We start from the raw sequence: 18,637 nt of genomic DNA, 5'->3' as shown, positions 1-18,637 counted from the left end.
TGTGACAGTGAGACTTGTGGGTTCTTGTCTGCTGTCCAGCTTGAACACATGGTCAGGGCTGCTACACATGTATCTTCAGAAACTTCTCAAATATATCCTTCTTCTGATTGGATAAGAAGGAATATGTTTACCTCCCAGTGAAAAGACTGATATTTTCCTGTTTTCCATTTGCTGAGGAAAGTCAGGTGTTACAACCAAGGTTCAAACCCAGTTACTCAGTTAACACTTAGGGTTTAGTTCTTTCCGGTAGATAGTCTTTCCACTGACTAGAGATCTTCTGTATTGGTCCGAAGCAACAAAGCTGCTAATTGCCACTTACATCTTTGTAGCAAATTGTAATGCTTCAGTTTTGAACTGGCAACTAACAAATTCAAATATAATTTATGAAATGCTATGTTGCTTATCAAATTTCCTTCATGTGATTTTGAAGGTCACCTGTCTTGCAATAAATACTGTATGTAGTGATAAAATAGCGGTATATTTTTCAGATAGCTTTGAGCACTACCTACACAGGGGGTATGCCTTTGGTGCAGTCTAGTGTTTTGATGGTTCTTAGAGGCAGCATTTCTGAAGGAATTTCAAAGGAGCAGTAGCGTTGAAAGGGAACATTTCCCACAGACATTGGAGACCTATGAGGTAGTTAATAGCCCAAGTGACTGGTTGGGTGAGAGAGTCTTAACAGTTTGTGCAGAGAGTGAAAATGCCAGTTAATGCTTGGGGTATTTTTCTCCTCGAGAGCACTAGTAATAAGTGCAACAGAATAATATAATAATAATGGGTGGCTAATAAATGCCACAGTAATTTTATTAACATTTCTAGAATGTGTTTCCACTTACTTTCCAGAACTATAGTACGTTTGTCCTTACATCAGTTTAATTGGATTCAGGTTAAAAATCATTCAAGACTAGTCTTGAGAGCTAATAAATCTTGGGTTCTGAGACTGATTTCTTTTTCCCTTCCCTCTTTTCTTCATCCTGATTATTTAGTAAAAATCTCTTTATTCAGATTCTCTAATATTCAGTTTTAATAAAAAGGAGGGAAAAATAATTCATTTTAAAAGGGTCAGTACTACCTGGTAGCATAACTACTGCTATAGTTGTGATTGTGGTTATGTTGTACTTCTACTAGGTGTAGCAAGTTTTCATTGCAATACCTAGAGTCTTGGATAAGTTTTGAATGAGTATGATTAAAGACTCATGGAAAATAGATTATTTACCATGGTAGGTTCTGGATGGGATCTCAGCAGTCAGGATTGAGTTGAGCTCTTTTATTGCAGAGCCGAACAAAACTTTTAGTGAGTTTTTGCCTCTTCAGTAATGCTGAGCAAATTAACTGAAACAAGATTTTTTTTTTTTTTTAAGCTTGTTTTATGTGGGAAGATAGACATAGATACATTAGTGAACTTTCTAGCAAAGTGATTAAGTTTCTGTGGTGTATGGGTGGTGACTCCTGAGCTGATTGCTGTTTGCAAGGTGGCATGCTGCTGCATGTAGGACAGGTATCAGCCTTTTTCAGACTGTCAGTAGTAGTTGTTTTTACATGAACACCAAGGCTCCTGTGTAAAGATTAGAACTGTTTGAACTTCAATAAATAGCTGGCATTGGAATAATAATGCCTTGGGCAGTAAAAGTAGTCAGAACTCAGGTTTGAAGGTAAGATAGGGACTGGTGGTGTCATTTTCTGTTTTCCATCTTGTACATGTCAGAATATAATGACTTTCATTTACTTCGATGAGTTTATGTTGGTTTCATAACCTGTGGTGCTTTTTTTTTTTTTTTTTTTTTTGTCTTTTGGTAGTTCATCACTGCTGTAGTGAATGAAGTTTAAATGAGGTTTAAGTTCTTGGAGTGGAACCCTATTATCCAGGCATTTTCTAGGTTTCTTTTGTGTCATGGATGTCACTCTAATACTGTAATGTCTATTTTGTTTAACTTGCACTGCAGTATTTGTCATTTTGATCTCAGTGTCTGGCGTGTGGTAGGTTTGCAGTAGTAGCACAGCTTCTTGATACAGTGTTTCCATAAAGCCTGGGAGAGCAACCTGTTTTTACTATATGCATCTCTTAGTGTTTCTGATTATGATTAGCTAATACCTTATGCAGGCACTTGCTCAAATTGCTTTACTTGCTAAAATGTTTTTCTTTTGGTGGTCTTCAAAGCATTATTTTGTCTATAGAACACGACTTTTGCTGAGTAGGATTAAGCAGAAGCAGGGCATGTGCTGCCCACCTTATGCAGGAATATAAAATAACTGATTATATTTGTGTATGTATGTGTGCTCATGCAGTATGTCAAGTAACTCTTCCAGGAATCCTAGTATTGAATGGTGGTGCCAGCTTCATCAGTCAGGGCTACACGAGGTAACTCAACCAAGCACAAAGGTGGGACACTGTTCCCTTTAAGGCCATTGTTCCTTCCATTTCCTTTAATCCACCTCTGCATTTAGAAAAAGAAAGGGAAAATAAATGTCCTTTTTATGTGTTCGTTGTAGAGAAAATGGTGTGCTGCCAATAGTTTGGAGTACACAATTATCTGAAACTGTTACTGTGGCAGACTGTGATCTTTTTCTAGATAGATGGTTTTCTTAAGTAGCACACTGTCCATTAATAATATATAGATGTGCTTTTTAAGATGCTTGGTGTCAAGCCTGCAGTTAACAGCCTGCAGCAATAAACTGTGAGACAAGGAAAGGTCCTAGAGCATGTGATCTTACTATGAAAGATAGGAGAAACATCGTCTCTTTGCTTCTACATAATTTACGTCGTTTGCAGTTACGAATGCTGAATGTCTACTGCCTCTGCTGCAGCCAGTCTGAAACCCTTATATATGTGGATAAACAAGCAGTGCAGTTACTTTCATCCTGTAAAACAAGGCGCACTTGTTATGATGGTCCTACCACTGGTTTGTTCTCTTGCACTCTACCCTTGAGTGAGGCAAACACACAGTGCTTGTGATATTCTCAACCTGAGTTGTAAAGCAGCCTGGTAAAAAAAAAAACAAAAACAAAAAACTCAAAAAATACTGTTGGGCTCTTTGTATGCTAGTGCTTCCCATCAACTGGAATGTAAAAAAAAAAAAAAAAAAAAGAAAAAAAAAATCTATCAGGATGATCTTTTCAACTTCTTCAACTTTATGCTTACAGAGGAAAGAAGGAAGACTTTTTTCAACTTATCCTATAGAAACCTGAAGACTTCTCTCCCTTTTCTAGTATATTGGTTGTTGCTTGTAATAATTCTTTTGATGAGTGATCCTGAATACATCAATGATTGTGTAGACACTACATGCAAACACTTAATTATATATTTAGGAAAACAGTAGGTACCGTGAATTTGGTGTGGTTGCATGTGTGATGAGAATAAAAAGGTATTTCAGACTCAGTGTCTTAGATGATGGTTTCTGGTGTAGTCAGCTTTGAAGAACAAGCTGCAGAGCCACGTGGTTTGTTTATCATCTACTACAGATACTATGTGTGGTTACTTAACATAAATGGTTATGATTGCTTTGTCTTCATTAACTGGTTGTGAGAAAGGAAAAGAATCCACTGAATACTTTCCAGAATGTGAAATCATTATAGTACAATTGTGATGTACTTTGCTTCTTAGCACAGCCGAATTGTAGATGAATTGGGCTATGTGGATGTTCCAAAGAATTTAAGACCTGTTTTTCAAAAACGCCTTGTTCCTCTGTCTCTTTCAATGTGGAATACCTGGTTTTACACCTACATTCTCATTTTCAAACGTATCTTGTCCCTGCTGAAGGTGACGTTCTTGACTGGGGCTGGGTGGGGTGACAAAACCTCGTCATATGGAATGGGGAGAAAAAAGCAATTCCTTCAAGTTTTTTGACGTACAAAATGTTTTTCCTTCTGGTAGAAGTGACGTTTGGTTGGGAGTGCTGACAACACTCTCTAAGGGACAAAAACCAGATGTAGTTCTGAAAATGATTAAGATGACAATATTGTGTACTTCTGGATGCTCATAGTGCAAGAGTGTCTTCTGTTGCTTCCTATTGCACGGACCTAGTTTTCTAGTCGAAATATCTACCTTTTATATGACAAAGTGAGACCCCTCTGAGATAGTGTAGGTCAGGGGTGTCAAACTAATTTTCACGGAGGGCCATATCAGCCTCGTGGTTGCCTTCTAAGGGTCAGATGTAATTTTAGGACTTCTATACAGTCCTAAAATGGGCCTCCGTGAAAATTAGTTTGACACCTGGCATAGGTAGTTAAAGAAGAAACAACCTTTGCTGTTGTTAAACTGCTAGCAGAGTGTACTCCTCTCATGGTGTGCTGTCACAGGCAGTGGGCTGATGGCAGAAAGAAAATGTGTATGCAGTCAGGAAGGCTTATCATTCATGTGCTAATATAGAACATGAGAACTGACATTTTGTGAATCACTTCTCAGCATATGTCAGAAGTGTTGAGTTTAGTTTTCACAAGACACAGCAGGGAAAAAAAAAGTTGCATTAGTACAAAGCTTTCTAGAAATTGTTTTTCTCCATCTGGATGAAAATTTGAGGTAGCTGTGCACTCTGTGATCTTGATGTGTGTTACCGAAGCTGGACAGGAGAGGCTTACTACTGTTGTGAAAGATAAAGCCTGAGTAGATACCCTTAACAGGCATACTGCTCAATAAAGTTAGAAAATCATTCTGCTGATATTTTACTGATGGCTTAAGGAGAAAGGCAGGAGGAAGTTCAGTAGCTCAGTGGGCTTTGTGGTCACTGAAATTCATACTTTTCCTCTGACCTGTGAGAATATTTTTCAGGCTCTTGGCAGTATTTGCTTTGGTTTTGAGTTCTAGGCATATGAGAAAATTCATCTTCCATCTGGGTGTGCAGATGGAAGATGCTGTTCATCATGTTAGACCAAAATCTGCTGTTGTCCAGATGCATTACAGGTTAGGTAACTCAGTGATTATTTTCTGAAGTATACCAGCTGTCCACATTAGAGGAGACCTTGTCCTTCAAAAGGTATAGCTGCATGTTGCTATTGACACCATGGATGATCTGACATGGAGGTAAAAATTCTGGGAAATTAAAATTCACAAAGCAAACCAAAAAACTTACGTGAGAAATGGAATGAGGCTAATGCAGGTTTTATAGAAATCTTCTAAGTTGCTACAGATGTGACTTCTGGTAAACGGTAAACAGTTCTTTATTAGTATGTGTCCTTTGATTGAAGAAAGTATTTCGGAGTGTCTCCGTCTGAATCACTGCCAGGATAATGGTTACCGTGGGATGTTTGGCTGAAATTTCCAAATACCTTTAATTCTCTCCTGTGAGTCAATATAGCTGACTTATTCCAGAGACGCTTGATCATATTGCTGCTGCTGATGCTAGCAGGTGACTTGTGGCATTGCTAGTTTGGTCTTAATAGCCGAAGATTTCGGAGCAGTAGGATGTGACATACAGTAGGGAGCTTTATCTTCTTGTGTTTTGAAATCCAGGAGATGAGTGATGAACATCTTGCTTCCAACTCGAAAGTTCTACTGTCCAGCAGTGGTTTAAAAAGTCACTATTATGCTTTTCTTAAAATGAGCATCAGAGGAAAATAAGAGGAAACTTCCTAAAAGGTGGTGGCTTACATCGCTTAAGTAAATATCTTAAGAAATATGTCAAGCAGTGTATTTCAGTGATGTTCTTTCTGTACCTTTTCCAATAGGGGCTTATGAGAATGATCTCAGAGAAAACAAAAACAAAACAACCCCCCAAAGAGTTGATAAACTTTCTGTTGGTTTGTATTTCAATTAAACTCTTCAGGGCTTCTGCTGAACCTGTACAACAGTCTCTCAGGAATTCCTTAGGAAAGCTGATGCATTCTGGAGTGATTTTTCAAGATATAATTGTATTCAAGAGCTTTCCAAAAAACCTTGGATGACTTCTTTCAATAGGAACTTCTCTTCCAAGTAGCAACTGGAAGTTTAGAGCTGGTCTGGGACTTTGACTAGACAAGCTGATAATGTTGGACTTTAATCATATCTGAAAATTGACTGAAGTGAAAAATATTCAAGGTACGGCTAAATATATTTTTTCATCTTGCACAAGTTCTGAGCCACCTGGACATGAGCTAGCAACAAACTGAGCCTGTGTGACCACTGTTAATGAAAGGGCAAAGCTGCAAAGAGTGGTTTGGCTCAAAGACAAAGTGTGTTCGCATTATACAAGTAGCGTGTACCAACTATGGAACTTACGGTTTACACAGACATGTCATCTAAGGTATGAGCTGAGAGTAGGCAGAAAAGATTGCGTAAGATGTGTTTGTGGATTTGCATCTCTTCAGCTTTTTTTGCTGAGCCATTTTATTGTGGGTTTCTAAGAAAACTGGTCAAAGCGGTTTGTTTTTTCACCCACCCCCCACCCCGCACTGTGTGGAGCTGCTATATGTAGTCTAGTGGATGAAAGCATGGCTCACTTCCATGAGTTTCTGCACTGAGACTATAGTCTCTTGATGTCTTTGAATTTTGTGTAATGTGTCTGTTCCTGGAGACCTTTCATCCATATCCGTGTCTTATAAACCTTATTAAGTTCTCTGCTTATGCTGTTTTATCTTCAGACCTTTCTGGTTGTGCTTTTTTTCCCTTAATCCACATTTGTATGCTCTTTTTTCTTTATGTGAAGAGCAAGTGGAAATTAGATCTGTGTATCACTTTGGGCTTATTTCAATACATAATGTAAACATCTGCCTATGGTTGTAATTGTCATAAATGGCCTAAGTTAGTCTAATCTGCTCCGTATTTTTACCTCCTCTCTTGCACTGGCATTAGCGAGCACAGGGCTGCACAGTGAGACAGGGCAGCAATCTCACCCCTCTAGAAAACTCCAAACTAATTTAGTTGATGATGTAGCCATATGGCTGCCAGCATGAACATAAAAGCATTTAAGGACAAGCCAAAGTACTCTGACCTGGTGTCTTTAGTTTGGGGATTTGTCATCTGTCTTTTATTTCTGACAGCAGAATTGGTGTGAAGGGTAATGGTTTTCTTGCATTGGCTTCCTGTACTCTGTGTAGGCTTTCTGTGGCTAGGGAAAACATAAGTTTATTTTTCTTCACTCTTCTATAATCTCTACAAGAAACATTTGTTGGATTCTTACCCTGGTCTTGCATATGTAGCACTGCTGAGGTTAGTGGGGCTTCACCCTGGCACCTTGGCCTGCCAGTTTGCAGGCTTGGTGTGTTTGCCACAAAAGGTTGGTTGTGTTTTGACTTCCACAACAAACCAGGTGCTTTTCTTCCTTCTGGAACTCGGTGCTGTTAGATTTTTTTTATTTATTTATTTTTTTAATACCTATAAGGAGTCTGACATTTTCCATTATGTTTACTGTGGGACTGTATTAGTAATTAAATAATTACTGGTTAAAAATCTGTGGTGTATCATATAAATATTTTCTGATTATTCTTAAATACATTGTGAGTTACAAAAAAGTTCAGATTATAGTAATAATGTACACTGACATTATTTCTTTTCTTTTTCTTTGCTCCCTTCCCTTTATGTGAATGGTGTACTCCTACTTATCATCATTGCTGATTTTTTTTTGCTGATCATCTAGAAAACCACCAAAGGTGAGTATTTTGTCTCTTCTTGCATTTGTATCTACTTGAAAACATTGAGCCGCTCTAAAGTGTTGGGCATGTTGCTGTAGTAATGTGATCAATACAACTTTGATAAAGGAAAATACATTTTAAAAAACCCTATTCCTTATACGTCAAAGTTCATGACTTCAGAATTCCAGAAGAATACATTTTAATTCAACTGGCATGCAGACAAGGCCTGTGACTTGTTAAAGCTGTGACCTGGACAAGCCATGATTTTAATGCATTCATAAAAACATTTGAAACAGTAAATAACAACTATGTGTGTAAAAAACATTTCATTGCAGATAATTCTGCTTAAAAGTTAAAATACTGTTTTTTAAAAGTTGGCGAAATACATCTAGTAAGAAACAAACTGTTCTTGTTTGTAACTGATGATATTAATGAAATAATAATTTGTGTAAAAGTGGCCAAAGTGCACTGGAATTAACCTAGAAAAAATGATCTATGTTCTTTGTAATGCAGGGGAAGGGAGGGAGAAAGGGTGTTGTGTACCTGTTGGGATAGAGAAGGAGCCCTACTGGGATGACAAATGCAGTATCGGTACAAGGCTGGTAGCAAAGATAAGGGAAAAGGATTGTGTGAACTGTGTCTTGCCAGCACATGCAAAACACTGCATTGGTATTTCATTTCAGCAATTCAATTATAATTTTGTCCTTTCTATTTCTGTTGGATGATACTTTCTACAGCAGAAAGCTGTAATTAAATCTGAATTAGCTTTTATTTTATATTATCCTGTTTGATTTGTAGATCTTCAAGAAACAGTGTATGCAAGTCTGATGTGGCTTCTGCAGGTATAGCAGAGCATTCTGTAGGCCTTCTGGAAATAGAAATTGGGATGGATATTGATCTATATGTCTGGCTTATATGGATAGCTATGGACTTCATGGTTCACACAGCTGTTATGTGTGCATGCACATATATATATATATATATATATATATATATATATATATATGTAAAAGTAAAATATGTATTGTTTTGGTTAGTATTTAAGTGCCAGAAGAAAACTTCTCAGTAAGTGACTTATATTATTCACAATAGGCAGGGAAGAATGGACCAACCTATTTTAACATGAACTGAAATAACCATATTTGAAAAAATGAAACAAAAATATGTAGTTTAAGATCACAGCAGGTCAAAATTAATAACACTGATACTACAGTTTAAAATGGTATGCTGTACAGATTTATTTTCACCACCACCACTGAATGATTGAGTTTCTTAAAATGATGGACTTAGTTTTTAGTTTCTCAATATTTTTTAAAGCATTTAATAAAGTTCTTCATCCGTCCCAGTTAACATATTTAAGAGTTTGATTATTCTTAACGGACTTTTAAAAAGCAAAATAGCCTCTTTCTTTCTGTTGTTGTATTGTAATTTCACAAAAACCGTTTTTCAAGAGCCTCCATTTTCTGTAGTACATCATTCATATTCCATTATAGGCAGATGATGTTGTTCTTAACATTATGTAAAAGCTTAATTATGGCCTTGCATTTCTTTGACAAAAACATAATAGCTGCACGCTTGTGCATATATGCCACATTATTCTTAGGTATAGTTAGATGGCCATTAATATCTTTGAGCTATAACGCTGGAACTTAAAATATTGTGTGAAATGTTGATCAGTTTTGAGACAGGAGAAGGATCTTGTCATCAGTGGAAATAGGCTTTGTGAGTTTGTAGAGATGTGAGATTTGGTTGTTTCTTGATTCATACAGTTTTTAGGGTACTGCACATAGTTGATCATCTTCAAATTAGTTTTTTTTTAAATGAGAATCATAAATATTGGAAGTTTCTTTAATGACCTGTTTTATCATCAGCTGTGGATGAATTGTGATCCCAGTTCAACTTGGTAGCTCAGAAGCTGTGGTAGGAAAAGTGATACAAGGATATTAGGGTGTTTTGCGATTTCTACAAATGTTGCATGCAAGTATATTACTAATCTTGTTTTTTTAGTGTAAATTTGTGACAAAGATAAAACGTCCGTTCTGAGCTATGTGAGCTGTGCCTTAGGCTACCTTCAGTTTTTCTGACCATGCTTCTTCAGGGCTGGGGTAGGTCTTATGTTTGTCAAACAGTGACCATCTTCTTTTTTTTTTTTCAGTTCTGTAATGGCTTCCATTTACATTCAGCTTACTGGTGTCAACTTTGTTTGCCATTTCCTAATGTATCTCCTTTACCGCTTATCTCCATCAGCGGCTGTAGTAGGGATGTAGGACCAGCTGCTTGGTGAATGAACACTTCCCTTTCTCAGTTCTCCCTTGCTCGTCTTCTTAGCAACCAGGCAGCCTTGTAAGTCACCCTATGTGTCAGACTGATGGCTTCATTCAGATTCATGTGACCAATGTCTATACCTGTCCAGCAGAACATTTTTCTGTTAAAAAAAAAAAATAAAAAAAAACATTAGTTGGCTGTCTGTTGGGCAGATGGAAATTGCTATTAAGTGTTAGCTATGCATTTACAATATTTTATAGCTTCATAGACAGTATTTTAGGGATTATGTTCAGTATAGCTAATACATTGCTAAATGCTGGATGCCCAGACTCTGCCTACTCTATGCTGAGGGTTAGGCTTCGAAACAATTAATATGAATGTGAAATTAGACTCCTTTCCAAACTAATTATGTCATTTGGCTTAATCTGGCAGGGGGTTCATGTTGGATATGGTACTCATTACCTGTAAGTAGTTCACGTAAGTGTACTTGCATGTGTAAACTCTTAAAATTATTTATTCTTGAAGCCATTGATTAGGAGTTTTAATAAAAACGAGTTCTGCAGAATATTGTTTTGGCTATTTAAAATGTGAATACTGCTTGGCTTTCTTTTCTGATTCTTTGAGAGGTTCCTGCTGTGTAGTAGTCAGGCAGAGTGGCCCTTCTAGTTTAAAATCTGAAGTCTCATTTTAAACCACAGGTGCAGGTGAACTTGAGACAAGACTCCAGACCTGCATCACTGTTTGTTTTGCTGTGGAAGCCATAACCTCTAGCTGCCTGGTTAGCAAAATAGTAACCAAAAACTGTCTTAAACTGCTATAGGTGTTTGCTGAAGAAATCTGAATAAAGCCTCATGTCTTTTCTTAAACTTTGTGGTTACCAGAACAAGTCTTTTGTTTAACTTCTAATAGTTATTAAAACTCTGAGTATAGTTGTCTGTAACCTGGAAATGGCCTATGTAACTGTTACCCAGGGTAATGTGCACACTTACGGTGATTCCAGATACAGTAGTGCCAGGGTCTAGCACTTCCTGGCTAATTCTTTCTCATAACTTTCCGTTTTTATGTGTTTTTGCTGTAACATTTGTGAGTTAAAATTCTTACAATGAATATACAATGAGTACATACTTAAGCTCAGATACTCTTTTTTTACCATGGACTCCCAGTTGTGAAAGACCTGTCCTGGTGCGTTCTGTCCCATTCCTTGTAACTCTGTCAGTTGATGATTTCTAGATGTCTAAAATGTGATGTCCAAGCCTTTTTCCAACTGTCTTACCACTCAGGCTGAAAATATTCTGCAATGTCAAACACTGGAATAATAGAGGTGGGAAAAAACCCACCCTTTTGGTCTCTTAGCACCACTCAAAATTTTTGGTTTAGAAGCTACTACCCAAGTGTGACAGATTCTTGGCAGCTTCCTTTTATCTAGCTTTCTCTTTTAGATGCTAGGGTGAAGTACAGAATCTTGCAAAAATAGGAAAGTTTCAAGGCTTGCTTGTTAATTCCTTCTGTAATTAAAAGCCCAGAATGATTTTGAGTCTTGATTGTGAGAACTGGCCAACACCTGTGTGAACTTAGGTCTGCTTGTGGTTGAATGCCAACCTATGCAGACTCTTGAAGTAATGTCTACTACCTGTCTTTCATGGTTTTCCCATTTTGCCTACCTTCTGAAAATGTTAGACTTCCTGGTACAGTGGCTATGGAATTGACATCAGAGCAGTAGGAAAGCAGAAATACTCATCCACATAGTCACAAAGACTTGCTCAAAATGGTTAGAAGAATAACTGAAAGTTCATGTAATCTTAGTGGGGATACAGGTAGCAGTTTTAAACTTTGTGTTTCAAAAAAAAATATTTGCCTTTTTTCTTTTAATTTTAAAACAAGCAAAATGGAATGAATTCTACAAAATGTGGCTAAAAACCAATTCACAGAGTGCCTGAAGTTTAAAAAGTTCTGTTTGTGTGTCACAGATCTCTCTGTTCAAATACATTTCATTAGTAGTTTTGACATAGTTGGTTGATATAGTTTTGATGTAAGTTGGTAAAGATTTTTGCTTTTTGAGTGTTCTTCAAAAAGCTAGAAAAGGCTTTTTTTTGAGTATTCGCCATTGACTCAGGGTCTTTAGCATTAACAGAACTTCTGATCGCTTTGGTAGTCACATTGACAGGGGCTTTAATGCCCTCTTCGGGGGAATGGAACTTGGAGAGAAAAAAAAAATAATAATAAAAAAAAATTTTCTGCATACTCCTGTCAGAAGAAAAAGTAATACCCACCATTTTCATTTTCAAGGAAGAATAATCAGTGAAAATGGGAGAAGGAAAAGGAGCACCTTAGATGAGATTTAGAGGATTTTTTTCTTCATCATAGTATAGGTTCTACATCTTGACCGTAAGTATACTTGTGTGCTCTTCTTGGGACTGCACCTCCTGCAGTTCCTGCATTGGAAATCAGGAAAATATAAAACTAGCGAGTCATCTTTGTAAAGAAAAGTTGATCAATAGATCACGCTTCAGGTAGGACACTGTCCTACAGCCATTTTCCGTAAAATGTCTTTGTTATGTACATGCAGAAGAGCCTCACTGATACGGACCAAGTTTCTTTCTCTTATATTTCTTGCTCTGTTGATTCTTGCATTTGGAGTCCATTTTCCCAAAAGTCTGACTTGTCCTGAAAATTGCTTTGATTGAGCGCTTCCTTAAACTATCAATGCTGGAAACGTTCAAGGTTGCTGTTTTGTCATCACCAATCAAAGTAATTTTTAAATTTTTACCTGCCTGTTGTAATGGAGAAAAGAGTTTTACTGCAGCTGCTCTACATGTTTGCAGACAGTGCATGTCCGAGCAATTTCCACTTTTTTTTCCTGACTTTTTTTTTTAAGTAATCTTGTTACTTCTGCAGGATTTGGCAATTTTTCCAGAACAGATTTTATAAATAAACTGAGACCTTGTCATGGTTCTTTATGCTTAGTATGAAAACATGCTAAAATGCTATATTTGTTTAATCTTGAAACAGAATTTTTCTCTTCCTCTTGCATAGTCATTTTGGAACTTTTAAAAAGCAGTCTGACCAATTTTTACTTTAAAGAAAAAATCCAAATAAAACTTTTTCTATGCAAAACACTTGGCTGCAAGCACATATTTCATTTTGTGAAGTCTCTTTGCAAGATCAGTGTTTAAATTATGAGTCACTGAATAATCCTGCCTTGATTTTCTGTGTTAACCAAGAGGAAAATGTTTAGGACAATAGATTAAATTGGCCTACAATACTGCTGTATTGACATCTAGGTCATTACACATGAGCATGTGTAGCTGGGTAACCTTCCTAATGGGGCTGTGTGATCCACTGCAGATAATGCCTAGTTGGGGCATCTGCTAGATTTGGATCCATGCAACTGGGTTTTCTTTTGTAGTTGAGCTGCTTGCCATTCGATCATAGAGAGATTGGGTGTTGTTATCAAGTCCTGTGAGGAAAACTTCCATAGAAGTGGAAGGCAAGAAAAGAATGCTATTTCTTGGGCTGTAAAGATTAGGAAAATGGTTAGAGCATTCTTATTGATGACACAGAGTTCGTTATGCTTAGGTTTGAAGCACGATGAGCACATGCACAGAAGTAATTCAACATGTGCCCTACTTCTGTGGAGGTCTGAAGATAAGGTGAAGTAACTGCTGTGTTTTGCTTGCAGTTCAGTGGCAAAACTACAGCTTTGACTCAGCCACATCAGGGAACTTCCTGACTCATTATTTTGTTTCTTTCTATTTGTGCTGCACTAAGTGATTCAGATCTCCCTGTTAGGTTATTACTATGGGGTTTTTTTGCTTGTTTGTTTTCTCTTCAGAAGAGAGTTCCAGATTCATTTCACTCTTGTGGACGAAGAGTTTTCTCGGTATGTAGTCTTCTCTCAGGCCTTTTGATGCGTTTTGCATTAACTTGGGGGAAAGGGAAGGAGGTGAGGTTACTCTGCTACCTGGTTTTACCTGCAGCAGCAAGACATTTTTGGAAGAGTTAGGTTACAATATCCCTGATCAAATTGCATAGTAATTCTGCAATAACAGGGGATCCAAGTTGTTCTGTATTCCCCAAAAATGAAAGGAAATGATCCATTTTATTCCTCATTTCAGGGTTTGTCTCACAGTGAATTTGGCATTTTTCCTGATAGAGCCTGTGAGCCTTGCTCTCCATTGTCCTTCATGGTTGCCTTACTAAGGAGACCAGCTGTTGGGAGAGATCAGGCAATGAAAATCTTGGCTCAGACAAAGTTTTAATAAAAAAGGTTGTTTAAGTTTTTTCCCCACCTCTTGGGATCCCAAAATAAAAAAATAAATAGAATCTATATCATTAACTCATCCACAGTCAATTTACCATGGTAAAATATGGAAAATACATTGCAGTTTAAGTTGTGTTTGTGGCAATATAAAGTTGTGAAAACAGCAGTGTTAAATGTCTATACCATGATGTTCTCAGATGTGCAGAAAGAGTAACTTGGATCAAATCCCAACATGTTAAATGGTTTTACAGGACACTGTTCTAGGTCCACAAGCCCACTGAAGACAATATTGAGTGTGATTTGATTTCTACCCAGCTTGAATTCTTGACTGTCCAGTGTTAAGTCTTTTCATTAGAGCAGGCTCTGATAGCCTGTTTGTCTACTAGAGCTACATTTTCTATTTGAAGTTTTTGAACTTCCTCTACTGACATCCAGTACTGTACTCTTAGTTTAGGCAGGTAATCTGATACTATTTATTTACTCCTTAACACATGTAAGTAGCAATGCTCTTTAAGCATTAGAAGTTCAACCCATGATAAAACTTCTGTGCATCTTGTATTGATGTCTGCTAAGTAGTCATCTTGCTAAGTTCTGTATATTGAGTCCTTTTGGTGCCGTTTTGTTAGTGTTGGCAGAAACATTTTTCAGATTTAGTGCTCAGAGAAGAGTGGAGCCAATTATTAGGTTTTGGCTGTCTTTTGAAGTTTGTATTAAGCGATACTACAAGCAGTATTTTGTATTGTGTATAATACAGATAGAAAAGAAGTATTGCAGTTCTGCAGCTCTTAAGATTTCCCCAAAGTATTCCTGCTGACGAAGCCTTTTTACAGTTCTGATTTAGTATCCATAGGAACAGTAGAGCCTAACTGCAATTAAACAGTCATGGATTTGTACTGCTTTAAGAGAAATGTCTTGTAGCCAGAGTTCATAATTTGTCTTTTTATGTGCTTCTGCAGGTGTTTGCCTTTGATCACTGCTTCTGGTCCATGGATGAATCAAACACCACAAAATATGCAGGTAAACTATTTTCCATACATTTAACAGTATAAATAACATATGAGACCTTGGGCTTTTGTTTTGTGGAGTTTTTTGTTTTGTACTGTGATGCTCAAGTGACTTCACAGAAGCAGACTGCTCATTTTTATAGGAATTGAGTTATCTGAGTACTAGTGCCTCAGTTTAGAAGGAATGCAAGCTTTAATGTGCCCAGTACACTGTTCAGGAGGGATGCTTTTACATCTGAGCTATAGTGGTTTTTTATCTCCTGGAAGAGCTTTTTGTGAGGATTATTTCTGTCACTTAAAATGAAATTTCAGTTCTGTATCAGAAATTAATTCTGACTAAGGCTAGTGGTGAACCTGTGTGTTTTCAGTGCTCTGAATTCCTATGCATGAGAGAGGAATAAAGCCTGTTCTCAGATGGTGTGGTTATTTCAGGTCTTTCAAGTCATTCATAGTCTGATCATTCAGATCCGTGATGTTTTTGAGTTATCAGCTTTGTGACTACTCCTTCCCAAAATATGGATAATCCAGGCAAGATTGTAATCCCAGTAGTTAGTTTTCTGATAGCTGGATTTCTGTATTAACATATTCATACTTTGTAAGAGGACTTGTTTTGATAGACACAGCTCTAAATGCTGGGATTTCAAGGTTGTGATCCATGGAAAGCAGAATAAAAAAAGCAGCATTTGGTTTAGATATTCATATTATGAAACTTTGCGGCCCATAAGAAATCTTGAAGGTTGATAGGGTTAATTAGCTAAAAAGGTGATATCAGTGGCCTAGGAAATGAACTGTCATATATTTGTGTTAAAATACATCTCTGACTGCTGTAGCCCCGTGGTATCAAATCCCAAATCTCTTGAGGGTTGCACTTGAGCATACATACCGCTGTGTTTCTTGCTTGCCTGATCAAAGATAGGTTTCTTCAGAAAAAGAAGTTCAGCATTGATTCATCTTACAGTAACTGTATTTGCACTGCAGTGTTCGTGGTTCAGGCTGGTAGAGCCATCAGAGCGAGGCAGCACCTCCTTTTGTGCCTGCACCCCTCTGTTTACTTGTAAAGGAAGGGGGTGATGGTGCACACCCAGATCTTGGCCCCATGTGCCTCCAGTGCACAGGTGGGAGCTGCGGCTGTTGGGTGCATCGTGGTGCTAACCTGCTTGTGGAGAAGAGAGAAACCACAAACACACCCCTGACCAGTTAAACTTGTTTCTGTCTGGGCTTAACCCATTTCCAGGTGTATTCAGTGGGATTCTAGTTCCATTTATTTTTAATTTGAGGCAAAACTAGATTTGTCTAGCCTCTTTCAGAAGTTATCATTGAATTTGTCTTATCTGAGAACTGAAGTTTTATTATCTGTATGCAGATGAATCTCTTGTTGGACTGGACTCTAGAAAGCTGTCACCTGCATCTCTTGCATTTACTTACTGGCCAGAAAGCTATAAGGCGTTTTCTTGCCCATTCCAGGTGATATTCCTGCTGGGGAAAAGCAACCTTCCCCCCGCCCCTGCCTCAAAAAACAACAACAACAACACAACAACAAAAAAAACAAAACGACCCCACCCTGATGACAACAACCACCACCCATGTGTGTTTCAGGCCTAAATTTCTGGATTGTTGGCTTGTTCACTTGCTTGGACTATGACCTGGACTATGCCATACTACAGTTGTGTTACTTATTTTAGAGCCAACAAACCAAATGCTGAAATGGCAAGATTTAAGTTTCTGTATATTTGTAGTTATGTGCCCTAAGTCGTTTTCACATCTTGGCCTAAATTACTGTGCTAAACAAAGAAATATGAAAACTGATTTTGGTTTGGATATTTGATAATTCCTTCGCCTCATGGAACAAACCCCCATTGTCCTAGGCACCTTACAAATATACATTATCTATGTCCAGAGATCGTACCAGAGACTGTTGCAGAATTAACAAGCTTAAAGAGTCCAGACAAGCCACCTGACAGCCTGAGTTTTTGAGCTTAACTGTAATTTCTTGGCTGGATGCTGGACTAGAGGTGTGCTGATCCAGAAGCTAAACAGATGCATTATTAATTGCTTAATACAGACTCCCTGCCTGAAATAACTCTGTGTGGATGTGTAAGTTTAATGTCACTGGCAAGAACGGTCATTAGTTGTACACTTAAAAGGGAACATATATAAAGCTTGAAAGCTAAGTGCAGAATGCTTGTAAATGTAAGTAATATATGAGCCTCAAGGTTAAGTAAAATACCTGAAATATGAAAGGTATGTGATACAAATTTAATTACTTGAAAAACTGTTTTATCTGTATCACAGAAATACAGTGTAAAATGTGACAGTGAAAGGTTTAGCAAGAAATTCTCAGCTACTAAGCTACCCTGTCAGTCATCGCTCTCTGTGCAAAACCAAAACATGCTCATCTTGTGTTATGTTGAATAGACCTATTGTTGTGTATATCATACTATATTAAAGATTTGTTGATGTGTGGGATATTGGAAAATGCACAGAATGATGTGCACTACAGACAACATATGTCTGAATTTTGTGTTGACTTATGTGGATAACTCTTCCATGGTGTAGGTGTTTTTTTTCTTTGTTTGTATTTTCAAATGTTAACAAAACCCAAGTTTGTGGTCTCCTGGAAATGGACATTTTTAATAAGATCCGTAAAGCTATCACATACAGTTATGAGCTGGTTTGATTTTTTGCTTAGCTGATTGATCTGCAGTACTACTGGCACTTGTTAATATCGTTTGCACAAAAGCAAGATTCTTGTTTGGATAAACTTAATCACATGGGTAACTGGTAACAATTCTCAGGCTGTGGGGGACCAGGACTGACCCTGCAATGGGATTAACCATCACTTTCTCTTAGACTAAACTTATTCTGTGAGAGATCAACTTTTTTGGCTGAACAAAATGCTTATTTTGTAAGTACTAATTTTCTTTCTGAACTCATATTCAAGAAATACAAGATATCTTATTCCAGTTTGAAAGTTACCTTCTCTTTCCAGCATTTGAAAAGATGAGGATTGTTGCTGTTGGTAGCAGATTTGCTTTTTTAGCTTTTTTTTTTTTTCAACTGAAGTGGAAATTGGGTTATAAAATTCTAAAATGGTCCAGCAATAATATCGCTGACAGAAATAGTGAAGTTAACCTTCATGTGATGAAAAAAATGTAGAGGGCATCTTTGCTACTGTCCTTGCAGGACTGTGTATCTCACAGAGACAGCAGAGAGTCTGGAGCACGGAAGAGGAGTAAGCACTTTACAAGACCTTTGTGGAAGTGATGCTTTGGTTTCAGATGCTGCAGGAGAGAGAGGCTATTTAATGACTTTATTTTAGAGGTGGCAAGATGCAGAACTCCCTCTGAATTGCTATTAAGACTAGAAATTATCTGTTTATAATGTATGTTAAAGTGGTTGGGGGGTTTTGATTGTTTTTCGGGGGGGAGTTGAGTGGGGTTTTTTTAATCTAACCAGTTAGGGGATAGAGGGAAGATTACTCTGAATACTCACACTGTGTGTTTCCAAACAATTTGTGGCTGCGTTGTTCCAAGCAAGGAACAGTTACAAACCCGTGGGTTTGTGC

The 18,637-nt window shown here is 37.5% G+C and overlaps 1 protein-coding gene across 9 annotated transcripts in view; it reads left to right on the top strand.

Annotated features, from left to right (window-relative positions):
- Positions 1-18,637, top strand: part of KIF13A (kinesin family member 13A) — a 114,344-nt gene that overhangs the window by 36,793 nt on the left and 58,914 nt on the right. For 8 of the 9 annotated variants that reach the window (XM_065832719.2, XM_065832718.2, XM_065832720.2 and 5 more), the window contains 2 exons: positions 7,548-7,560; positions 15,025-15,085. In XM_065832719.2, the coding sequence (XP_065688791.1) occupies positions 7,548-7,560; positions 15,025-15,085 (74 nt within the window). The remainder of the gene's footprint in view (positions 1-7,547; positions 7,561-15,024; positions 15,086-18,637) is intronic. The other variant, XM_071804604.1, reaches the window with a different exon arrangement.

The sequence above is a fragment of the Patagioenas fasciata genome, chromosome 2 (assembly GCF_037038585.1).
Source record: "Patagioenas fasciata isolate bPatFas1 chromosome 2, bPatFas1.hap1, whole genome shotgun sequence".
Classification (NCBI taxonomy): domain Eukaryota; kingdom Metazoa; phylum Chordata; class Aves; order Columbiformes; family Columbidae; genus Patagioenas; species Patagioenas fasciata.
This window is presented reverse-complemented; position numbering and strand designations above follow the sequence as displayed.